This window comes from Sceloporus occidentalis, unplaced genomic scaffold (assembly GCF_023333645.1).
Source record: "Sceloporus occidentalis isolate IW3139 unplaced genomic scaffold, rSceOcc1.0.p SCAF_4, whole genome shotgun sequence".
Lineage (NCBI taxonomy): Eukaryota > Metazoa > Chordata > Lepidosauria > Squamata > Phrynosomatidae > Sceloporus > Sceloporus occidentalis.
The window spans coordinates 25,562,364-25,588,710 of NW_028316984.1; the positions used below are offsets into that span (position 1 = coordinate 25,562,364).

Genomic DNA, 26,347 nt, shown 5'->3' on the forward strand with positions numbered 1-26,347 from the left:
TGGATAAAGCATGTGTGTTCTCAATAGATTTCCTATATGGACCCCTCCAAAATCAAAGAACTATGTACATGGGAAGGAGGTTGGGCTGTGCCCTCTTATTTATCCTGCTAAATACAGAACTATTGCTCTTGTTACCACTCTACAGGAAAAAAAGAGTCCAATTTCCATAAACTATATTTTACTCCAGATTCTGGGCAAATGCAGCCAGCTTTCCTTTCACAAAGAGATCTCCAGCATCAAAGATCCACCAGGATCAGGAAAAAAAGTAGCACAATATCTCTCATGACTATTTTTGTATTGTCAAGGAAAGAGAACAAAGGGATGGGAAATTATTTCTAGGTGTTCTTACTAAATGTTCAGGTATCCAAGTGTTTGAGATTTTTTCCTAGTCTTAATATTAATTTTAAAAGATAGAGGGGGCAGCATGGTGTAGTGGTTTGAGCACTGGACTATGACTCTGGAGACCAGGGTTCAAATCCCTGCCCAGCCATGGAAACCCACTGGATGACCTTAGGCAAATCACACTTTCTCAGCCTCAGGGAGGTACTGACAAAAAACCCTTTGAACAAATCTTGACAAGAAAACCCTGTGATATGCTTGCCTTAAGGTTGCCATAAGTCAGAAGCAACTTGAGGGAAAACAACAGCAACAAAGAGGACAAACATGCAATAGCAGCCTGTAACTTCAAAATTAGCTTGATTTATAACTCATGATGTAAAAAGAACTATACAACTCATAACGTTCTTTTTTTTAAAAAAAAACCCAATCAACACTTTCAAGTTATATAAAAGGCTATATAAAGACCAATTAACATTTCTGATGGCAGCAGTTAGGTTTTATCATTACAAAACTGCTTGCGGTGGCAACTCCTTTTTCACAAGTCAAGTCATCTTATGACTGCCTAACCATCTGACAGTCTAAATCCTATTCCTTTTACCCTCAAGGAGAAATGAGCGAGTCTGTTTGGTTTCTCTGGTCTGACATCTTTAACAACAGCCAAACACATAACAATTTGCGTTAGCTGCTTCTCAATAGGCCAAATGCCAGGATGGGCCAGGTTTAAAGTCAGCACTGGTTGCAGTTTCTGGAAACAATAAAATCAGAAGGAACAATAAATGGTACAATAATTTTTGTACCATTGTGAACCACAGTTAGTCCTGGATAACTGACAGAAAAGAAAGAACTATACTGTGGAATGGGAGAACATGGTTCAGCAACAGTCAGCCATCTGGTACATCTTTTGACAACCAGAAGAAGATAATTATGTTCTCTCCAGCAACAAAAATGGATTAGCTGTGAGACTTGGGACTTTTTTACACTACACAGTTACAGCATTTTGATATCACTTGATTCTATTCTATGGGAACCTGGATTTGTAGTTTTATGTGTTTAGTATACTCAGCCCAAGAGCTCCTCTGACCAAAGTACAAACCAGGGTTTTACAGGATGCAGCCAAGACAGTTAAAAAAGAATCATAAAACTGTAATTGTGCGGTGTGAAAGAGCCGATACCCCAAGGGAAGAAAAAGATACTATTCACTCTCATCATTTGTGAATGACAACATTAACCAAAGGAGTATCTCTTAAGGAATATTTTCTCCTCAAGGAGTCATGAGGTGACCAGGTGAAAAAATAGAATAGCTTGGAACATGTTGCTCCACACCCCCGCCCCCCAAAAGCACTCCAAATACCAACCAGAAGGTGATGTAAAAGTCACAATATCAAATCTATAAAGGTGTTATGCTTCAGCAAGCGGGAAGCTAGGCTGGCCCCCTCCCTGCTTGCTTTTCATCTGCAAGCAAAGACATTTTTATGTAAACAGGCATTTGATATATAATTCACATCAGGGTGGATTTTTATGGAGCAGTGGGTTTTAGTTATGCTTTTAACTTCTGTCTATTTTATGTGGATTTATACTGTTGTAGATGAATTTAATTGTATGGAATTTTATTGAAATTTGTTAATTTTTTTATCTGTGAGCCACCTTGGGTCCCTCCTGGGAGAAAGGCGGCATACAAATGAAATAAATAAAACAAATATGTAAATAATAAATTTAATCACTCAGAAGAAGCATAGTATGCCATTCAGATACTTGAGTAGCAGGTAACCCAAACTCTACATTAAATCATGGGGAAAGAATATTTTTGACTCCTTACTTCCAAAGCACACGTGTTACATTTCTGATGAAACTAAGTAAAGCCACATAACATATTCTCCTCTGTCAGTAGTTCTTAAATTATCCATATTTTAATGGGGAGTTTCTCCTCATATTGCTGTCATTGCTGGATTTAGTTATTAAAAATACTGGAAAATACTTCCATTGCCTAAAGTACCAGCTATTTTGAGTTGCTGCTAGAACCTGCTATGAGATCAAAAGTTTTAAAATCTTTGTTAATACAGTTGGCCTTTGCTATTTGCGGGACCTCAAGTCCCATTCTTTTCAACAGGTGTGTGCCCCCATGCATGCATGCCCATTGCAAAAGCCGGGGCTTGCTGTTCATAGAAGCTCTTGGTGCAGGCGCACTGTGCCACCCTGGCTTGGCTTTTCCATACCTGGATCATGCCAGAATTACTGTCAACTCTATGTATACATGGATTTTTTATCCACAGATTCAACCATACCTGACATGAAAATATTCTCTCTCTCTCTCTCTCTCTCTCTCTGTGTGTATATAAAATTCAAAAAGGCAAACCTTGATTTTGCCACTTTATATAAAGGAAACAATTTTACTGTCTATTGTATTTAATGGGCCTTGAGAATCATCCCTGGTGAAAGGCAAGAGAGTAATTTGTCCTAAAAGCACTGACCCAGTCTAGTCTCTCATCTGTCCAGCATTTAGGAATTCTGTACATTCTTTGGCATAGTTTTCTTGTTTCATCCTTTAGATTCTTTGTTACATTGCCCTAAGTTTTGCCCTTGGCTTATCCACAGGTCATATCAAAATCCATAATTTTGGGCCCCCAAACCTGCTCTTGACTTATACATCAGGTCGACTTATAGCCAAGTATATAAAAAACATCTTTCCCCCATATCAGAATATGAGAGGCATCAAAAACATACCTTTTGTTTGTTGTAGTGCTTGAACATTCTTATGCAGTGTTCGATAATGAACAGGAGGTAAATCCCACCAAGTGCCACCAGTCCCTTCAGTACAGCATCGTACTCTTCTAGGAAGCTGTGGACCAGTCCCCCATGTCCATGGGAATGGCTATGGAGATGCTGGTGCTCATGCTGGTGGTGACCTTGGCCTTCATGGTGACTGTGGTTGTGCATCCCTTGGGACTAATTGGCAGGGAAGAGAAAGACACACAGTTAATATTTCCTCAAGTAAAGCCAACATAGCACTTCTTAACTAAAGATAAAACCAAAGGTCTTTTTCCCTTCTCCCTCCCTCCACACCTTCTCTCTGAAAATATTGGTACCATTTTAATAGAAGCATCACTGATGAATCTGAAAGCTCTGAATTCACACTGACAGTATATATGTACTCACACAGAGAAGAAAGCTAAATGAAAAAAAATTCATTGAGCTTTAGGAAAGCTGAATTACAAGAATTTATAGAATAACCATCTTCAACTGCAAGCCCCGATTGCATATATTTTGTCCTGGAAAAATAATTCTGTGGTACGGAAGGTGCCGACAGTACATTCTTAAACTTCACTGGCCCATTACCATGTACCATTTAGAACAGAGGTCCTCTAACAACAACACTGGTCCACTACTACCCTTTGAAATGAAGAGAACTCAGAGCTACCAAACCCAACAAAACTTGTATCAGGTGAGGAGTGTACCTGTAGCAGACTTTCCACCTGTAACCTATAACAACCTTTCCCCATGCCTTCCACCACAAAAAATTAATAAACTGTCTCTGTCATTGCATATCTATCATTCATCTTCTATATTCAACTAAGATCTGTCTCAGAATGGCAGACCATAAACTTGTTAGCCTGAAAACCTGCAGCAGGGCCATGACTTCTTGGGTATTTTTAACAGGTCTGTTTGCTTGAAAATGTAACATTCAAAAGGGAGAAAAACATATCTATGTGTTTACTTCTTACAACAAAAAGCTGTAAAAACCGGGGGGGGGGGGGAATCCACCCACTTCTTTCCAATGGAGAAACTTAAGCCCACACTTAACTCTCTACAAAAAAAAAAAGGAATGTCAAGGGTGATTACCTTTAGTTGGGCCACACCTTTTGGCACACGCCAACCTTAATTTCCCAATACTTTTCAATACTCCAGAAACAGAACTAAGACACAAAAGCCCTGTACCTTTAATGCATGCTGCACATATTAACCACCAGTTGTGTCAAAACATTCATAGTATTGGGGGGAAGGGGTACTTAAAGAGTTCAAAGGAAAGGGAAAGAATGGGATCAGGCAGAACTTACATGTGGCAACAGATGTAGTAGTGCATCTCCACTCATTGTTCCCACCGCAAGAGCAACCAGGAAGGTGAGGAGAAATTTGAAGCACCCTTGGTTAATTATAGGAATCAAGATCACACCTAGCAAGGACAGCAGGCTAATGACTGTGATAGAAATGAGACCACAAATCCAGGCTGTGGAAGTGGAGGGGGGAAAACATTAGTCAGGAAGTTTTCAAATCACCAACATTAAAAAGATAAATACATCAGTTAATGCTCAAAGAAAGCAAACCATTTCCCCCCTATTATAAAGATAAACCTGGGATATGAAACATGAATCATCGTGACTCATTACGTAATTTGTATTATCTACATCGCTGGGCTGGATGCTTTTCTCAAAAAATCTATATGGCTTGATTACATACCAGAAAAGTTAATGCCTTGTGCCACAAACTGTAATCTTATTCTAACACTTGTGTAAATTTAACTCCTCCCAAATGGCTCCACTGAGTTCAGTCCAAAAGAACAAAGAATCAAAATCACCAGGGTTCAACCTCCCATCAAGGGCCTCTGAGACCTCAATGCAGCTGGACAGTGGGGTGCCTTATGAACAGAGGATTTTCTTATACTGTGATAGATAGAATTCACTGTATCAAATAAAATTATTGTAGCATTTGTTCTCTACATATTTGTTCACAATAATTGTGTGGCCCTAACTAGCAATTGTGATTTTCTTGGTAACAAGAACAATTCTTCCAGAATTGAATGTCATTGGCTGTATCTGCACAGCAGAATTAATGCAGTTTGACACCACTTTAACTGCCATGGCTTTGTGCTGTGGAGTTCTGGGATTTGTAGTTTTGTGAGAGATTTCACCTTGTGTCAGAAAATTTTGGTACCACAACAAACTACAAATCCCATAATTCCATAGCATTGAGTAATGGCAGTTAAAGTGATCTCAAATTGCATTATTTCTGCAGTGCAGATGCAGCCTATATCCCTTATATTTTACAGCCTGTCAGAAGCTCTTTTCACATGTTGACTTTCCCCAGAAAAAGAGTGAATGCATTTCAGAAACTCATGAAGTTTATGCTTAATACAGTACAAGAAAGTAGACTTGAGACATGAAAAGAACAGGCCAAAGTAGGAGACTGAACTGATTCCTACATAACTGCCTGGCATATTCAGGGTAAAACTTGTGGGGATGCTACCAAAAATGGTATGTTTCTATGTCAACTTCTTCTTCTGGCTGTGAAATACACAATGCATAACTACACATGTTACAGGTGGAAAGAGGCTCTTTCTCCTGACATAGCATATAACTTCGCTCCAAGCATGTGATAATTCTTATACCTAAAATATAAGGGGCAAAGTGCTCTGGGCAGAAGCTACTAAAAAAATATGGTGTGTTCACACAGGCCTCTGCATAAACAACCAGAGTAGTTTCTAGTCCATCTGCAGCTTAGTCAGATAAGTAATGGACTTTAATTTAGTGATCTAACTGGGCATTTACCAGAGTCTGCAACATCCCATTTCCTTCAAAATGGCTTCTCTGGTTTAAGTAGAAAAAATATCACCAAAAAGCAGAGTGAGAAGTGGGCTGTTGTTGTGTGCCTTCAAATTGTTACAAATCTATGGCAATTCTAAACTGAATCCATCATGGGGTTTCTTGACAAGAGTTGTTCAGGAGGTTGGCCATTGCCGTCTCCTAGGCTGAAAGCATGTGATTTGCCCAAGGTTACCCAGTAGGTTTCATGGCCAAGCTGGGAAGTGAACCCTGGTCTCCAGAGTTGCAGTCCAGCACTCAACCCACTAAGCCATGCTGGTTCTTGAGAAGCAGGCTGGCAGACACAGAAAATAATGTATCTTTGGGGTGCACATTTTTACCCAGGAAAGAACCCACTTCTTCTTCAATTGCTCTTTTTCTTGGGATCCACAACTGATGTGGGGGTATTTAGTCCTCGATCAATTCACTGGCAGATGAATAGCTGGCATCTTAGTTTAATTTAAATCCCCAAAGGCCAGTTCTGGAGCTGTGAAGGGTCCTACGTATTCAACAACACTGTCATTAAGACAGGAATATAAAAATGTCTTTAGAATATTGTATTTGAACAGAAGACTCATGTGTCCCTAAAGCTGCCAAGAAATATGTTGCATAAAACACACAAGCTAGGAAACGGGTTATGGAAAAAGAAGGGGCCAATTCAAGGGAAACTGGATCCAGAATCCACTGACCCATGTGTTACCCAAGGAATTATGTGAGAGCTGACATGGACAGGTCAGTCAATTGACCCAGTTAGTTCTAGTTCCCTGGCTTGATGGTTTCTCACCCTCCTTGAAAGCCAGGCATTTGGGGAAAAGGCACACTGAACTTAGACTGCCATACTTTGACCACATCACAAGAAGTCTAGAAAATACAGTAATGTTTGGTAAGGTAGAAAGCAGGAGGAAAAGAAGAAGATTGCATTCTAGATGGACAGACTCAATCAAGGATGCTCTGGCTTCCTTGAGTCTGCAAACCCTGAGCTGGGCTGTTGAGGATAGGGTGACTTGGAGTTCTCTCATTGATAGGATTGCTATAAGTCAAAGCTGACTTGATGGTAGTCAACAATAGTATGGAGCTGGCAGCCTTCTCCTCCCTTCGCTGCTGCCATCTTCTTCTTCCCCCGCCTCATGCTTTTCCTAGCTATCTTTTTGATTTCCCACCAATCACTGCTGTGACTATGCAGGTGAACCCAACAGGATTTTGGTCACTGAAGGTCTTGAAAAGGGGATGGAAGCAAAGACAGGGGAAAAGAAGGTAACACTGAGACTTTAATGAAAGATGTGTGGATATCACATCAATGAGGCAACAGACAAGAGAGTAGAGGAAAGAGAGAGGAAGTGTATCAAAGGATATTGCTATGAAGCAAAGCCAACTGAGAACTAGAAAAGGATCTTTGGGCTTTTATTTTCCTATTCAGTCAGCTGCATACCATCTTTATGGCAATATTTTCATATTCAAGGGATAGCCTTCCTGCTAGGTAGATCATGACGATTACCATCAATACTAATTCATTAATTAACAGAGCTGTTTTTTTAGAAGGCTAGAAAATATAACAATTATTCCAGTTTGTCACACAGATCATTCTGTAAGCACAGTACGGGACGAGGTGATAAAGCAGGCTGCTTCCAGATCACTGCTATAAACTGGCATGATTTTATTTGTTCTAAGAAATGCTATCAACTATCTCAAATTGTACCAATATGTCTGCCACAAATTCCACTTATTTTTCAAAATTGGGTCACTTAAAACTTTGAAGGTCTTCAAGATACTTATTCATCAATTCCCTCCCTCATTATCAAGACAGAAAAATGCTTTCTTTAAAAAGAAGCGCTCATCTGTGGAAACTTTCTAATTAACTTGGTTCAAAGGCATATGCGTGATGAGAGGGTTTTGGTGATGTGCATGCGCGTGCGTGCGTCTTTAGCATGCACACACAGTTTCAACATTTTAATTGGCAGAAAATGCTTAGCAGCTTTTTCATAAACTCTCCTGGCAATTAAACTAAGGCCAACTCTCACTAAAACAAGACTACCCAGAGAAACAAACAATTTGCTACCATATGCAGCATATATAGAGTATTTGGTATTATCAAATCTTTGGACACAGTTAATGAGGTAGTAGCTGTGTCACTATGGGAGATTTATATACAACAAGTTAACCTTTCTTAATGATGCCACAATCATTAAAAATAATTACCACCAGGACATCCTTTTAGACAAGTATGAACATATATCAGAACATACTCAATTTGTGCTTTATTTCTGACAATGCTAATAAATGCCTGTAAAATGACTAATCAATATTCACCATTAGCTAGACCATTATTTTCAAACTAAGGGCAATTCCCTCCTAGCTTTTCTAAGATTACTGCAATTGTGCCAGCTTTAGAAACAAAATGCCATTAAGTGCATCATCCAGCAGTTTCACAGAAATCTGTGGATAATCATATGATAAAACAACTGAGAATAAAATGACTGTCTTTTTAAAAAAATGCAATGTTTCTCCTACAATTGCATAGCTTCCCCATTATCTAGCAAACTACCTGACACATTCAAAGCACCCTCCACAAACACAGAAGTTGGCCTTTCCACCTGATGATTCTGTCTAGAATAGACTGGAAATCTTGTGCAGTTCACACATTGCACTCCCACTTTCCTGGGTTCCTCAGAATGTGTCAATGGCTCATTTCTATCTACACTGATTATATCATGTCAATAATGAAAAGACTGCTTCAAGATATGTACCTATGCCGCAAGGAACATCTAATGGAGAAATCCACCTTCTCTGTCACTACCACCCTCTGATTCCACAAAGGAGTGGGGAGAGGATTATTCCCTGCAGAAACATATTATCTACTGAACACATCATGGAAGATCCTTGTAAGTAAGAGCTTCCAACTAAAAACTCTCTAGAGCAGTGGTTCCCAAACTTTGGTCCTCTAGATGTTTTGGACTCTGAGTGTTGGCCAAGCTGGCTGGGGCTTCTGGGAATTGAACAAAACATCTGGAGGACTAAAGTTTGGGAATCACTGCTCTAAAGTAAATTGTTTTGGGGTTGTGTGTGTGTGTGTTCCCTATCTGCCCCCAGCCCTGGATTTTGAAATATTTGCATACTTGTATACATAATGAGTTATCTTAGTGATGGGATCCAAATCTAAACATGAATTATCTTTCACATATACCTTATACACATAGCCAGAAGGTACTTTATACAGTATTTTTAATAATGTTGTGCATGAAAAAAGTTTCTGTACACTGAAGCAAAGGTGTCAGTATCTCAGCCTTCCATGTGGACAATGTGGATTTTAGAATATTACTGGGTTTCCAGATAAGGGATACTCAACCTGTACTACTTTTAAATAGACTAAGCCTGTATTCTACTCCAGCTGATCCCAGTGCGTCTATATGAGAGTTCACTCAAAAAAGAAACAGTATTTCAAAAATGTTCCAAACCACTAATAAGTACTCCAATATAGCATACTCTCTTGAGCTTTTGCTGTTCCTCCTAAATTGCATGTAAACATGTGACATAATGGTACTACTAGACAAGACTAACTGTTATTATATTACAGTCAGCCCTCCATATCCACAGATTTTTTATCCATGAATTCAAGCATCCATGGCTTGAAAATATATTTAAAATATATGCAGTTTGTGCAGACTTCGGATCTGTGTCCCTCACTTACTCGCGAGGGGCAAACGAAGGGACTAAAAATAGGGCATGCGCCTGTGGGGCCACGCTGCCATTCAAGCCAACAGGGCTTGAATATCGGCAGATTTCAGTTTTCACACCACGGGGGTCCAGAACAGATCCTCCGCAAAAAAGGATCCTTTGTGAGCAAGGCCAAGAATGAGAATAACTGCAGCTCTATGGTGAGGTGGGCAACTGCATAGAGGCAAGGGGCTGATTTCGCATCCTCCAAGACCCAATGGGCTGCGCCTGCCCCAGACAGTGCTCCCAAGTACTTCTAATGTCATCCAAGTACCTGCCAAAATTATGACCAGAACTGACATTCCTGCCATTTTGAGACAGACTCTAATGAATGAGGAGAAGGCTGCCAGCTTCATGCTATCATTAACTACCATCAAGTCAGTTCTGGGGGTTGCTCTGTGTGAGGCTTGAGGGTACTTTCGCACATGCCATGTGGTTTGAGGGCATAAAACATCTGAAGATTGTGCCTATTTTCCTCAAACTGGTTGGCTGAGGGGCTTTGGGGGACTGCTGGGTGGCTTCAGGGATTGCAACAGGTGGGTCCAGAGGCCACACTTTGCTATTCCTGTTGTTTGGGGCACACAACAACCTCTCTAGTAATAGTAGCAAATAGGTGGCTTCTGTTACTTTAGATGGCCAGGCCGATCTTCAGAGCTCATTGTAAACATTGGGCACACAAAGCTAAAAAGGAAATCTGCACTTCACATTGACTTAGGTGGCAAAACAGCCCACCCCTTTAGAGTGGTGTCTTGCTGCCCCTTTCCTCACCAGATCAGGGCTGCGGCAACAGCATGCTACGGTCCCGATCCAGTGCTTTGCTGGCACTAAAAAGAACGGCAAAATGCCACTCCTTTTAGTGCCGGCAAAAAGGTGCGCTTGCCGTCCCCACGCTGCGCGGTCGGGCATCGCCGTGATGCCAGCATTGGGCGGAGTTGGGGTGTGCGGCATGCAGTCGCCACACCCCACTCCACTCCGATGCCAGTGTTTCTAGATGGTTTGCTTTGCCCCTTAGAAACAGAAATCATCATTAACAGTAAAGACAAACACATGGGATTTGCAGTCATTTCTTTGACAGCACACTTATTACACTTCTTACCTGATGCACCTGTTTTATTCACGCTCCCAAGTGATGCATTTTTGCCTTTATTTAAGTCTTCAATCAATAAATCCTCAAAATACTCAATACAAAGTCTCCTGTCAATCTGATAGAGCAATGCAGGACACAGGTATGTAAACAAGCTTGGAGAAATGGGAGAACTGGGGCGAAGGCCATAATGCCTTAGCAGCTGGGTGACATTTAAGCACTGCAAATAAGTTAAGGAGAAGAAAATTAAACAGGAGACAGCAGCAGTTTCATTCAAAAGCAAAAGCATAAACAACATTGAAAGCTTGATGTGGACACTCATGGTTAGAATGGTGCAACTGGTTCTGGTACCCCCCATGGACTGCAAAAGGTCTACAGGAAGGGTTAGCAACTGCATGGTGTGTGTAGGGGCCAATTTTCAGTCTATTGCAACACTTCTGGTAGCCATTTTGGTAGGTTTCTGGCCATTTTTTGTTTTGGAGAATTCCCACCCTAAGCAGTTTAAGAGTTCCAGGGGATGACAAACCTAAACTGGTGCACATACAGGCTATTTTGCCATTCAAGTTAGTTTTTCAAATGTAACATCACTTTTATTGATTTTTTTTAATTGAAAATTGCTGCATGCAAAGGGATCTTTATCACCTTTGAGACTAACTTTGGTCCAAAACACACTGCAAAAATGATTCAGTTTGAAACCACTTTAACTGCCTTGGCTCAATGCTAGGAAATCATAGGAATTGTAGTTTATTGTGGCACCAGAGCTCTCCAACAGAGAAGGCTAAATGTCTCACAAAACTAGTTTCCAGAATTCCCTAGCATTGAGCCAAATAAGTTAAAGTGGTCTCAAACTGGATTATTTCTGCAGTGTGCTTTGGACCTGAAAGAAAGAAGCTGGTAGCATGAGCTTTTGTAGACTTCAGTCTACTTCCTCAGTCTCAGTAGACTCAAGACAACAAAAGCACATGGTAGCTTCATTCTCTCAGTCTCAAAGGTGCTACAAGATCCCTTTGCATACTGATTTTACAGACTAACATGGCTCGCTTTTTGAATTTTGAAAACTGCTGTAAAAATTTCTTTAGTGGGGATGGGCTGGGATCACCATGTGGAGCCTTGGGTTGGAAAAGTGTGGTTCAGGGGCTGCATGCAGCCTGCAGTGAAACCAAGGAGCCTGAGTGACATCTGTGGGCACATTGCACAATTTAAAATCCTGTCATCATTAGGCTTCTGAATTCTAAGTATTGCTTGTGTGTGTAGCACCAACTCCCAACTTCAGATCTCCTTCAAATGCAGTGCATGAAGGGAAACAGGAAAAGGATGGAGGAAATACTGAGAATTAGTGCAGTCATGTTCTCTCCCTCAATTGACACTAACTTCACAAGTCTGAAATGTCCAAACAAGGTTAAGAGTTAAACTGGCAGAAGAGATGCTCAAGTACTGGAGAAGAATCTAACTTATACTTGCACAAAAGGAAGAAAAAGCTACTCAAAGAAAGAAACACAATTTAATGAAGAAAAGGGAAAGGAGAAAAATCAAAGAAACCTTTGGGGGTAGCGATAGCTGGCTCCATTGGCAGGATTTCCTTGTTTCATCTAATAAACATTTTAAAGCTCAAACTTAAAATTCAGAAATTATGTCAGTGCGACCAGCCTTCTGTATCCACAGATTCTGTACCCATGGATTTAACCATCCATGGCTTGAAAATATATTTTAAAAAAAATTCTAAAAAGCTAACTTTGATTTTGCCATTTTATATAAGGCACACCATTTTACTATGCCACTGTATATAGTGGAACTTGAGCATCCACAGAAGTATAGTCTGGATCTCTGAAGATGAAATACTAAATCACTTCAACGAACAAGACATTTCATCTGACAATATTACAAAGTGAGAATTTAGCAATGAGTATTTCAGCCTCAGAGGGCCATTATGGTGTAGTGGTTTGAGTGTCAGACCAGGAATGTGAGCAGTCTCCGAGTCCTACTCAGCCATGGAAAATCACTAGATGATCTTGAACAAGTTGCACTCTCTTCTCCTAAAAGGAAGGCAATGGCAAACTTCCTCTGAACAAATATTACCAAAAAAACCATATGGCAGGATGGCCAACCTGAAGACATGCAATGGTAACAAATTGCAGTCTGCCTGACTTACCAATAAGGTAAAGAAATGCTATTATGACTGTCAGACTGACAAAAAATGGCAATTTTCATCTAATGATCAGATGCCATATCAGAAGACCTGTTCAAATAATTGAACAAAAGGAGAAACCTTGCTATCTCAATACAGTTTTTTACCTATGTCCAACAGCATGTGCAATAGGTAGCTCAAATACATATCTCCTGTTTTGGTTACCTTGGAATTAATTCTTGCTACTATGGATAATCCAAGACATAGGTCTCTTTTCAGGCTAAGAATGTCAGCCCCGCCACAGTCACGGCTTTTAGCTTTGTTGTTTTTTTGCCTTTAAGTTGTTTCTGACATATGACAACTCTAAGGAGACACTATCATGGGGTTTTCTTCACAAGAGTTATTTTTTGGTGGGGGGGTTGCCTTTGCCTTACCCTCTGAAGCTGAGACAGTGTGACTTGCCCAAAGTCACCCAGTGGGTTTCCATGGCCAAGAGGGGACACAAACCCTGGTCTCCAGAGTCACAATCCAACATTCAAACCACTACACCACACTGCCTCCATTTTATTTTTAGACATACATGACCTTACATCTGGAAGACAAGCCTTGCACTTACCTCTTCGTGATAATCTTCATTTTTGTTATGGTCCTTGTGAACATGCTTCTTCATGCCATTGTGATTATGAGGGGCTTCACGCTTGCTAGCATGCCGATAGCTGGCTCCACTGGCAGGATTTGAATTTTGCTGTCCATGAGTGGGTGAATGGTCATTATCATGAAACCGGACACGTGAGAGAGGTCCTTCATGCACGTGGTCTTCTTTTTGAACACGATTGTGTTTGTATTGCTCATTGGAGTTATGTTCAGGAGTAAAATCTTGCATGGCTTCAACAGCAGTCTCACTGTTCTTCTTCTTGTCTCTCCGCCTCTTCTTTTCCTTGCATGGTTTTATTTCACAGTGTTCTTGAGTAGTGTTGGTTTCTGTTGAAGGCTCGTGACTTGGTTCCCCATGATCGCTGGCACTAATAGAATCATTATGAGAATGATGGCTACCATTATGGCCCGGGTGATGGTGCGGGTGGTGGCAGTGGCAGCGCTGGCGGTGCCTATGGTGGCCATTATGGCCATGGGTGTGTTTTCCACCAGGTTTCAGAGATGGCTCTGTTACTTCTTTTTCAGGGTCACACTTCTGGTTTCTTTTGGTAGGCCCTTCATTCACAGTCTGGTTTTCTGAGCCTGAGTGACTATGGGGATGGGGATGGCTATGGGAATGAGAATGCTTTCCTTCTTGTACCTCTATTAGATCTAAGTGAGAAACATGATCGTGACCAATGTCCTCATGATTTATTTCCACTACTTTGACTTCGCCAAGCCCAAGGTTCATCAGCAATTTCTCCAGACCCCAAAAATGCAATCTCCCATTTTCACCATAACACTCAAAGAGTTTTTCAATATAATATTTCTGTTCCTCCTCAGCTTCCTTACTAGGTGCAGGTTCTGTCCTTCCATTCTGGAGATACGGCATGTTTGAGACCTGATCACTATGGTGGTTGTTACTTTGGCCTTTTTCAGCACCATGGCCATGGCAATGGTGGCATTGGTGAAATACAAATGTCAGCAAACATATGAGGCAAAACTGTGTGTGCATATGTACCGTCATTTCTATTTTCTGCAACAAAAGAAAAGAAAATATTTAGCTGTTATGTTATCTTAGGGTCATTCCATTTTATCCCTAGCAAACACATCTTCATAGTTGCATGAACTTGGCAAGACCAAACCTTTAATATCAAAATAAATAAGAATTTCTCTTACCAACCACTGTTGATAAATTTAGATGAGAAAGATAGTCATTTATGATTTATAATATACTTTGCCAAACAGAATGCAATCTTGCCGTGGTGCTCTCAGCTGCATCTTTGTTAGTCTCAAAGTTACTACAAGATTCCTTTGCATACTGATATCCCAGACTAATACGGCTATGTTTTTGAATCCTAACTGCATCCTTGGAACAACAATTTAACAAAGCTATCCCTCTGGAATCTACATGCAACTTCTGAAGAAACAGGTATAAGGAACAACTGAACTGGAAACATATACTCAAAAGCCATTCACCTTAATTATGGCAAAGCAATCAACACCTGAAGACTCCATACTGTAAATCAGTTAGTCGGCAATTTCTTTGATATCCATGTGCTGAGGTTCTAATAAAAACCCTAATTACAAGAGGAGGAGAGGGGAAACCCTCAAATTTTATTTAATTAAAAGGTCTCAGAATCAAAGGAATTTTCTGTAAAAGTAGAAAGTGAAAGTGAGTCATAGCTTTTCTAATAAATGCCCATTCATTAGAACACTGCCATAGTTCTAAGCCCCAGGGTAGCATAATTATTTCATTATGCACAAATTAGGATTTTTACCTCTCTCTCTCTCTCTTCTGTTGGTTAAAGCATACATTTAACCAACAGAAGACAAGTATACATACTACAGAAAGTGTATGCTCCCAATCAGAACATTGCACAAAACTGTTTTCAGAGCCTCTATTTTTCAAACGTATGCCCACAAAATGTACCTCTTCCATTTTTAGTAATCTAGACAGATGTTCCACTAACCTTACTCAGGTTCCATGCATCAACATGAAAGAAGCTAGAACTTGTTCAAGTGAAGAAGTCAGTATCATTTTCAAAACAGTTACATGTTCGTGGTTTTTATAGCCTTAATAGAGATTGTTTAAAAAAAAATCAGAGGAAAAAGGTTCTTCAAAACATGCAATGATTTTTTTTAAATTATGCCCTTTTCTGTCTTATGCTCAAATAGGGAAAATACCCACGTGAAAAAATAAATGCAAAAATATTCAACAACATCTGTATGACCCCAGAGATCGAGCCTCATGGAAATTCCAGGGAGTTCATGAAGAACACAAGGAGACATCAACCAGAATAACATCCAGTTACTTAATTTATTCCCAATCTTGCCCTGCCTCCACACAGAGCCACAACCTCACAACAAGCCTGCAAATAAGAATTAGCTGGCATTTAATAACTTTTTCACTGTCACCTAACAAACCATAAAGTCAAATGGAGATTAGAACGTGCAGTTTCTCCATTTAAACCCAGCAATCTAACCTCTACAAAAGGTGTGCTCACGTGCGTTACACAGTAATGTGTAAATTTCTCTTGAAAGAACTTCTCTTTTCCCAAATGCAGTGATAAATCATACTCAGGGGTAGGCAACCTTTGTGAGCTGGGGGCCGGGTTGCTGTCCCTCAGACAACTGGGGGGCCGAAGCCAAAAAAATAAATAATTAAATAATTTTTTTTAAAAAAAATTAAATATATAAATAAACCGGGACAAATGTAGGACAAAATTTTCAAATGGAAGACACTTTTTTTAAATAAAATGGAGGACACACGAAAAAATTTGCTGATTTTTTAAAAAATGTTAATATAAATGCATGTTTCTGAGGCTTCTATAGACAATTGCCCCCCAAAGGCCCCGGCGGCAATCGATGGCAGGACCGGGCTGGGGCCGGTCCCAAGGCCTCGCCGGGCCGCATCCGGCCCGCGGGCTGCCTACCCCTGATCATACTGGATGCACTCATGGTTTTTAACCCAATGGCCCAGCCCAACCGCAGGTTCATGAGCTCAAGTGTACACATTGAATTCCTTTGGCCAATGCAGAATGACCCATTCATTGTAATGAGGGGAGTGTGCCTGCATGCAGCTTACTTCTGGAAAAGAGCAAAGCATGTTCACAAGCTGGGTGTGTAGCGAACTGGAGAACATTCAAGACCTCAGGGAATGCTATGAATTAGGGACTCCATTCACTCTATACAAAACACAGGCTAACCAATTTTCACAGGCTTACTGGGAGGACAGAATGGAACAAAACAAAAGCATGATGATAAATCTGACTGGGTATTGTAATGCTTGTGAATGATGAATGTACATTTCCTGTTTCATCGTTCTCTCTACTCTCTATCAATGAGTTCACTTGGTGTAATAGAGGAAAAAAGGCTTAATTAGATGACAAATCTAACCTACAAGTTTGCTCCAGATTGCAAAAAACACTAGAAGGAAAGGTTTTTTTTTTTTAATAATGTCTCCATTCTACCTGTGGATGAGAAGCCCCATTCTCTCTCTTCTCCCCTTGCAAAAATGTTAGCTTTTAGCCTCTTGGTAAACGCTAGTTGTTGAGAAGCCTTTGATAGAGCTTTGCCCGGTGGAGGAAGGGCAGGGTGATTTCACCTCATTTTGCCAGCAAATGCTGCCATGCACCTAGATATGAGAAGATGCTGAATGAGCACTCAAGCGAGGGGCAGACCCCCACACATGGTAATGCATGGTATTCCTGACCAGTTATGGCTACCAGGCAAGTTGCTGAATACAGTTTGCCTCAGTGCCTTGTTTTTCTGAGTCATTAATACTTTCTCACTAGCAGGTGGAACAAGATAATCCAGATTTAAGTTGCAGTAGGAAGTCTACCTTTTTCTATGATGGGTCTTAGAGTCAGTGTTGGTTTCAAAGGCAGCTTAAAACTTTTAATGTATCATGTTGTGAGCCGCCTTGGGTCCCTTTTTGGGAGAAAGGTGAGATAAAAATATACAAATAAATATCAGGGACATTACCTTCTCCATCTTGCCACACAAACTCTGTGAGTGAGTTAAATGAGTTCTTTGTGAATATGGCAGAAGTTAAACATCAAATGGCTGCATTGCTTTGGTCTGAACTGACACAGACTGAGATGAAATATCAGAAATATTTTTATTAAAAAACTCTCCTTTTGAACAACATGTTCTTCTCTACAAAGCAGACAGAAGGAGATCATTCCAAGAGTAGGGAACATAAATTATTTGCCAGCCCTGCTGTCCCATTGGCTGAGAGGCACCCACTGCAAGACTGGAATTAGAAAGGGCCGAAGGATAAAACACTGAGTTAACAGAAAAATAGAAAACAAGAGTAGTAGACTCACAGCTGCACATGGGGTAGCTAAGATGCACAAACACAATCTGGAACTTTTTTCTGATAACAACATAGTAAATATACAGGTATTCTGAAGAGAGGATTGAAACAAATAGGGCCAAAGACTCATGCAAACCCTCAAAATGCAGACCATCCCATCTATACTGTTCAAAGTGTTACCAAACATTTCCTTACCAAGACCCAAAATGCAAAGCACCCCATCTGCAAATGTTCTAAGGGTCACCAAGAATGTCTTTCTCAAGATTTTACCCCTGACTCAAGTATGATCCTAATCCTTTCCAGTAGCTCATGATCACTTTCATGTGACTATCACATACAGCAGAACTAAGACTATACTTGGAAATGTAGTCATGCATCCCTAATTTTAGACTGTACCTTTTCTCTGGTACAGACATCACATTTGGGGAGCATGGAAATCTGCCCACATTGTGACTGCAACGAACTTTTCTGACTGGTTGCAGTCATGGTCTATCCCTGGCTCAGTGAGGGGGCAGGGAACAGACTGGACCCATCTGGAGCATGGCACATCTTACTGCATGACCACATGTACAAATTCCTTTCCTCACACAGGTCAGCAGCAAATACTATTCCTTTGTCAGTACACCAAAGTTTTTCCCCCCTTCCTTCCTTCTGCAAATGCTACAAGGACAAAGGAGCTAGACAAGATCAACAGTAGGTAGAACTGGACTGAGCCGCATCTGTGGGAGGGAGAATCAGGAGCATCTATACCCAAGATAGTAAAGAGTATAGTAGTGGTGGTGGGGATCATACACATATCAAGAGCCATATGACCTCCACCCTCAGGCTCCTCTGTCCAACTGGAAACTCAAAGGGGCCTGCTGGCTGATTCCCATAGACAGCCCTGTTTATGACATGCCTCTTCATGGTGTGTGTATGTGTGCTTTGATTGGAATTCCTGCATGGCAGGGGGCTGGATTGGATGGCCCTTGTGGTCTCTTTCAACTCTGATTCTGTGATTGATTGATAAACCACTGGGTATAGTTCAAAGGGCTGAAATAAAGCATCTTACAAACATATTTCCCCTATGGCAGCCTGCTCTTACTGTTTCGTTGCTTTTTCAAAGACATGGGTATAAAAGGCATTCAACTCCTGACACACTCTCCATGCCCCACCACCTCATGCTTCCTGCCATGCTTCACTCACCAATGTATTTTTAAATCTGTCTGAAACCCTTTCTGGTTGTGGTTTTCATGCCAACTAAAAGCAAAATGGCCTCCGAAAGAAAGTGGCTTCACATGAAACACACAATTCTTTACAGCAAAGGCAGGCACGGTGTGTCTTGCAGGCTAAATGCAACCCTAAGCCCCAATTTGTGGCCCTGAACCTTCCTACCAATCCCCCAAAGCTCCTCAAAACTGGTTCAGGCAATTTTTGCCCCCAAATTATGCAGAAAACCCCTTAACATGAAAGTATGCAAAAAATAACCCCACCCCATCAAGCACCTCTATCTCCATTTCCCTCTGTATTCCCACTGAAAATAGCAACAGGAAGTGATATTGCCATTTTGAGGGTTGCCGAGGGGTATGGAGGTACAGTGGGTCCTTTATATTAGCAGAGTTAAGGTGCAAGATCCTTGTGAAAGTGGGAAAAGTGCAAATAATAATAAAACAACACTATTTTGTTTTCCTCTGAGAGAACACCTCTCCAGGAATCTCCAAGTCCTCCAGCATAACTCTATGGTCGCCTTCCACCAGAAGTTGATCACAGAATAATGCTAAAGGGACATACAAATGCCTAGAAGTGTTCAGTTGAAGAATTTCTAGGCCTTCCAGCACAACTCTATAGTTAACTTATGGTGGACATTTACCACAGAATCATGCTGGAGGACCTAGTGATTCCTAGCGAGAACATATGAATCAAATCTGCAAATAACCAAATTCTTAAAAAGTCAAAGCTGCAAATGTGGAGGGCTAACTGTATTTGGACTTGCTGAGGGGAAATGGGTCTGCAGAAAATAGGCCCCTGCCCTCCCGCAGTTGCCCACTCCTGCTTTTGGGTGGGGAGAGAGAGTCAGCGAGAGGGAGACTTCTTAACCCATCCTCCTTGTTCTCCCTGGCTATAGTCCCCAAATATGCTCCAAGTGTCCTTTAGAACTGATGTGAGGGGCACAGGGGCAAGGACAGAGCCCCCCCCCCCCCCCAAATATGAGATCATTCAAGCAAATGTTTTGAGCTACGTGATAATACCTGACAGAAAACAAAACTGTTCAAAGTGAGATAAACATTGCCTGGAAATTTCATTTGCCCTCATGTAACTATATTTCAGAGGAAGGAACTGGCAAAGCCACCTCTGAGTATGCATTACCTAAGAAAACACTATTAAATTCATGGGGTTGCCCTAATTTGGCAGGCGACTTGAACGCATACACACATACGCACAATTCAATCTGACCAGCTGCATGAAAACTTCATGGTTTCTAGAAATCTGGTTTTGGTGAAGAAACTGACTCTAAAGTAGCACCCAAAGAAGAACAAAGAAACTGAATGAAAAAGGTAAGACATGAGGGGAAGCTTAAGCAACCTGTTACTCACACTTGAAAGCTGATAAAAGTTATGATTAGAACCAAATAATGTCATAGTGACTGTTAAATCTCATATTTGTCTTTCTCTCACTTAGCATTCTGTATGTTTCTGTATGTTTCCTGTGTTTCAGATCAAGGATATCCTGTTGATGTAGGTTACTCTAGATTGAAAGTGCCTAGGCAGTTTCTGTTAAGTAAGCTTTTCTTGAGTCATAAAAATGAGTTATGGGAATCCTCTAGGTTCCCATGGAGAGTTAATGGAAGCCTGGAAGCAACGGGTAATACAGGTTGATGTACACAGAGGTAAGAGACCTATTCTAGCCTAACATTTGCCCTCCAGGAAAACATTATTTTAAACCTGATTCTCAGGATTATAAGCCAGACACAACAAGAATCCTGCTCACAGATCTGACAGGTCTTCCCTGGAACAGGATGGGGTTTCTTGGGATTCTGACATGCTAAAAATACATAAACCTCTGATAATGTTGTTTTAGTGTGGGTGCCTATATGGGATTGGTTAAAGTAATGAGCCCAAACCTTTGGAGATTTTTTTTAAAGGAAAGATACAGATTTATGCCCTACCAGACCAATTTTGAAAGGCAGAACCACAGTCAAGGTAGAAGAGCAAAAGCAAACATTTCCTGTTAACAGAAAATGAAGTGTGTGGGAATCTTCCCAAATGAACTCCTGCTGCAACATGAGATTATTTAGTGAGAACTGAAGGTCACTCAATTGCGTTGACTAGCAATAAGATTTAGAACTGCTACATATAAGTACATCTTTACTTTAACGCGTAACTTTTAAAATTCATTCCAATGCAATATGATGGTAATGGGTAGTAATTTGAATGGCTTTTTAGTGAGTGAGGAGCAGGAGTTGGGCTTGTATGCTTTCCAGGGGCACTAAAGAGGACAGAGTGGTGAGCTTGATGGACTCTGGTTCTGCTACACTCAGGGTATTCTGAAATTATGGAAGTGCTTATCAAAATAGGAAGGAATGAGCTATGATGAATTGGTATCTATCTGGGAAATGACTACTAAATTGTAATCAGAACTGCTCAACCTTATGTAACGCTACAGATTTGTAACATCGTTCATATTTCCAATGACACAAATCTTTCAGTTGTTATCTATACAGTTAAGGAATCCAAATCACCAAAGTCGTTTCTCTTTATTAGCAATCTGAGAAGGAAGGATGTGACAGTTCAATGTGATGGGATGAACTTCCTTCAAAGCTAAGACAATGGGTTCTTTAAAAAAATCAATTCCATGTTATCATCATTATTTTCTGCCACAATCTGCACATACTCCCCGCTATTGGAATCACATAATCACAGAATAGAATCATAGAGTTGGAAGGGGCCTCAAGGTTCATCCAATCCCTTTCAGTGCAGGAAGACACAATCAAAGCACCCTTGACAGATGGCCATTCAGCCTCTGTTTAAAAACCTCCAAAGAAGGAGACTCCTATAACCCAGAATCTAGCCCTTGGTCACCCCTCTGTGACCCTTGGGATCAAATAATATCAAATAGGGAGGCTGCTGTCAAGCAGACAAAAGGGGCTCCCTAGCTCAGGAAAACAGCCATGCCATACTGGGACATCCAGATGGTTCAGCATGGGAGAAGCCCAAGGCACTTAGCCATGAAAGGATCTCTCAAGATTGGAATAGGTGGGGAGCTGGACTTGGAGACTGTCTGCATACATCAAACAGAGAGAGTTTCCTTCTGGAAATGGAATTCTTTTTGTCTGAGGACATTCACATTGATTGTCCAAATTTTCTTCCATATTGCACTCCATTCTTCTCCCTGGGAAAGCCACTAAGCCTTTCAACTCCTGAAACACTGCCCTCAGGACATGATACTTGCTACATATACATGTGCCCAGACACTAGCAAAGTGGTCTAGTTTGGTACAGTATTTCCTTTTAGCCACCCTGCAATTCACTATTACCTACTACCTTTGTGTCATTAGTTCTTGTGTGCATGAGAGTGTGTGCTTGTGAGTGTGAATTCCTTTTTAAAATAAACTAAATTAATTTGAGGACATAGCCTCTGGAGTTTTCTAGATTTGGAACCGTTGTACATTCATTCCTTTGTACCCACAAAAACGTGTGACCTGAAATCCTGCCGTTTTCTATGGTGGCACAACTGCATGCACACACCTCCATTAAAAACAAAGGGGTTTGTCATCTGCAAAAGTTCAAATCTGCAGATGGCAAGCCTTCTGATAAGAAGAGCCCACTGCATAGATCCCGGCTTTCTGTTAACAAAGCCTTCTCACCAATTCACATTGACCTCAATCAGCTTCGCCATTGAATACAATTTGTGGGTGCTGCATCTGGATGTCACAATAAACCAGGGCTCCACATGAATTCTGGCTTATTGAGGACAAGCAATGTACCAGTACGTTCTGTCTCCTGTTTTCAACCAGAGTAACTTAGACAAACAACAAATCTTCCCTCTGTAGATTGTTTACTGTAGTGTTAATTTGACAGGAGCTGGCTCTCTTGCTTGCCTCCAGAATAAGCAAACTGTACTTTGTCTGGCTGATTGTGCTGCAAGAAAAATTAGCCAGAAGGAAATCAGCCAGCATAAAACATATGTGTCTTTGCCTGCAACAAGGTAGAATTAAAAAGAATTCTAGCTTCTTGTGATGTCTGAGCACAGCCACTTTATTATAATTCTAGTTTCTTTGGTAACTTGCACAAGCCCCTCTTCTTTGTCAGGTTAAGTAATTTAATGTTTTAAATCTCTGACCATAACTTGACATGTCCAATAATATTTAAATGAAAAACTAGGATGGGTGATTTTATTTTTATAACTGAATTTTATAAGTCTGTTCTTTTTGTAACACATAGGTTATTTTCAGGCCAAATAAAACCAATATTTCTGATAAAGAAAATCCAACACCAACTGATTCAGTTAATCTCTGGAGTTAAAACATCAAGAATTATCAGAGTCCAGCCAGATAAAGATGCCACACCAAATCCTCTTCTCAGAACAAATTCTTCAGCACTTCTATTTGTTCTAAGCTGCTTTAAGGATTCAACTCAGGTCAAAAGGCAGGCTAGAACCACAGAAAGAAATAATTAAGACTAGCCACAGAAAGGCTTGGCATCTCAATGTTATGGGCTATCGACACAATCGCTCCCAGGTGTCCTTTCCTATCTGCTCCGAATCGAAAGCCCCAGAGAGCTGAAAAATATGAAGTGGGTGGGACAACGACTAGAGCGCAAATGGCATTCAACTGGACTCCTACCTGAGAGAACTCGTCATAAGAAATTTCTTTTTTCTTATAGAGAGGCAATAAAGGCAATGAGATCTTCCTCATCTGCCCACATTGCATCCGCAAAGTCTTGTCTGGCAGAGCTGTTTAGGGTGATGAGGGAACTGACGGTGATGCCATCTGCCCAGAACCCTCTACTTAACTCAACAGCCTGCTGTGACGCATTTAACAACTACTTTGCAGGTAAACTCTCTCAGATAAGAGCCCACTTGGACGCCAATGTTAAGGCAAAGTCAACTGATGAGGTGTCCAGTCAACCCGTTTATGAGATTAGACTGGATTAGTTCGAGCTTGTGAGTACTGATGACGTGGACAAGATCCTTGGAAAGGTGAGGAAAACGACATGCCCCTTCGATCCCTACCCATCATGGCTGGCCGTCCACAACAGTGATACCTTGATGGCACTTATTAGATGTGTCATCAATGCATCCCTTACGGAAGGTAATGTACCATCTGCTTTAAAAGAAGCAGTCGTTAGACTGCTTCTGAAAAAGCCTTCCCTGGACCCCATGGACATGAAAAACTATAGACCTGTATCCCATCTGCCATTTTTGAGCAAGGTGATCGAGAGGGCTGTTGCTGTTCAGCTCCAAGTGGTCTTGGATGAAGCTGATTATCTAGATCCATTTCAAATTGGCTTCAGGACGGGATATGGGGTGGAGACTGCCATGGTCGCCTTAACTGATGACCTTCGTCTAGGCATCGACAGAGGGAGCGTGACCCTGTTGGTTCTCCTAGACCTCTCAGCGGCATTTGACACAATAGATCATGACATCCTCTCAGAATGCTTGAGAGTTAGGAATTGGAGGCACTGTATTGCAGTGGTTCCGTTCCTTCCTCTCGAGAAGGTTCCAGAGGGTGATGCTCAGAGACAGTTGCTCCTCAAAAACGGAGCTTAATTGTGGCGTCCCTCAGGGTGCCATCCTGACCCCGATGCTATTTAACATTTATATGAAGCCGCTGGGAGAAATCATCCGTAGACATGGGGCGGAGTGTTATCAGTATGCTGATGACACCCAAATATATTTCCCCATGTCTAGGGCATCAGCGATGACGACAAATGGCATTTCTCCCCTCAATCAGTGTCTTGAGGCAGTAATTGACTGGATGAGGGAAAACAAATTCAGGCTGAATCCAGACAAAATGGAGGTACTTACAGTAGGGGCTCCTAAACCAGGTATTGGGCTGCAACCTCCAGTCCTAGAGAGGTTCACGCTCTCCTCAAAGGACTGTGTTCACAGTCTGGGGGTGCTTCTTGATCCGTCACTTCACATGAGAAATCAGGTGAATGCGACAGTCAAGAGCACCTGCTATCAGCTTCGGCTGATACGCCAGCTTCGCCCTTTCCTGCAATTGGATGACCTAAAAACTGTAGTACATGCGCTGGTAACTTCAAGACTTGACTTTTGCAATGCGCTCTACATGTGGCTACCCTTGTGCCTAGTATGAAAACTTCAATTGGTACAGAATATGGCGGCCAGGTTGATCACTGGAACATCTAGGAGTGACCATATAACACCAATATTAAAGTCACTCCACTGGCTGCCTATTAGTTTTCGAGCACAGTACAAGGTGTTGGTTATTACCTTTAAAGCCCTACATGGTTTGGGCCCAACCTATCTAAGGGATCACCTACTTCCATATAATCCACCTCGTACTCTCAGGTCCTCTGGGAAGAATTTGTTGCAACCTATAAAAACTAGACTGACTGCAACTTCCCAGAGGGTCTTTTCTGCAAGTGCTCCCAGCCTGTGGAAGGGCTTGCCAGACGAGATCCGTCAAATCAACAACTTAGACAGCTTCAAGAAAGCTATCAAGACGGATCTCTTCTGGCAGGCCTTTCCAGAATAAACTACTCAGCCATGTAGTGATTGCCCCCACCCCCACATATATATTATGACTCTGCCACTTTTATTGTTTTTAATTGTTATGTACTTTTAAATTCTATACTGTTTAATTGTCTTTTAAGGGGGGATATTTTCTATATATGGATGTATTTTAACTCTTGTAAGATGCTTTGATTGTTTTTAACAAAAAGTGGGATAGAAATAAAAGTTTTATTTATTATTATTATTTATAAATACTGGCTAACTAGGTAAACTTTGTTGTTGTTGAGTGCCTTCTAAGTCATTTTCGACTAATGAAAAGTCAAAACTTATAATGGGGTTTGATTGGCAAGACTTGTTCACAGGTTTGCCATTGCCTTCCCAAGGCTGAGAGCATGCAACTTTCCCAAGGTCACTCAGCCGGTGTCATGGCTGAGCAGGGGATCAAACCCATCTCCAGAGTCATAGTCCAACACCCAAACCACTACTCAACATTAGGAAATTACACTCACATATACTGCATATATTATATAAAAAACAGGGAATAAGAAAGACCGTCAATCCTTCAGGAAGATTTTACAGAAAACATGGCAGAGCACCAAAAACTGATGTAATGTGCCCCACTAATTCACACAATGGTTGCTACCTCATAACAATTCCCATCCCAGATAACCACAAACTAAACATGACCTGAATAGAACGCATTTCAGTCACTGAAAATGGTCTGAGAAGTGTGAAAATGTGTTTTTCGATCAGCCACCATTTTCTTTAGTGACAATCCTGGCAGTAGAGCTTACTGCATTTTCAACTAGCTTTTCCATTTCAAAGAAGGATTTCAAAAGGAATTATGGCTTGACTGGAACCAAAGAGATCAAGAGGAGAAAACAA

General features: G+C 41.1%; 1 protein-coding gene across 6 annotated transcripts in view; it reads right to left on the reverse strand.

The window, feature by feature from the left end:
* The window catches only part of SLC39A10 (solute carrier family 39 member 10), a 60,481-nt gene that overhangs the window by 15,098 nt on the left and 19,036 nt on the right, over positions 1 to 26,347 (reverse strand). For 4 of the 6 annotated variants that reach the window (XM_089519547.1, XM_089519543.1, XM_089519546.1 and 1 more), the window contains 4 exons: positions 13,449 to 14,501; positions 10,720 to 10,927; positions 4,392 to 4,561; positions 3,061 to 3,282 (listed from right to left, as the gene is read on the reverse strand). In XM_089519547.1, coding sequence (XP_089375673.1) covers positions 3,061 to 3,282; positions 4,392 to 4,561; positions 10,720 to 10,927; positions 13,449 to 14,492 — 1,644 coding nt within the window. In that variant the 5' untranslated portion in view covers positions 14,493 to 14,501. Of the gene's footprint in view, positions 1 to 3,060; positions 3,283 to 4,391; positions 4,562 to 10,719; positions 10,928 to 13,448; positions 14,502 to 14,944; positions 15,112 to 16,938; positions 17,185 to 26,347 lie in introns of those variants that run through there. The other 2 variants (XM_089519545.1, XM_089519542.1) reach the window with 2 other exon arrangements.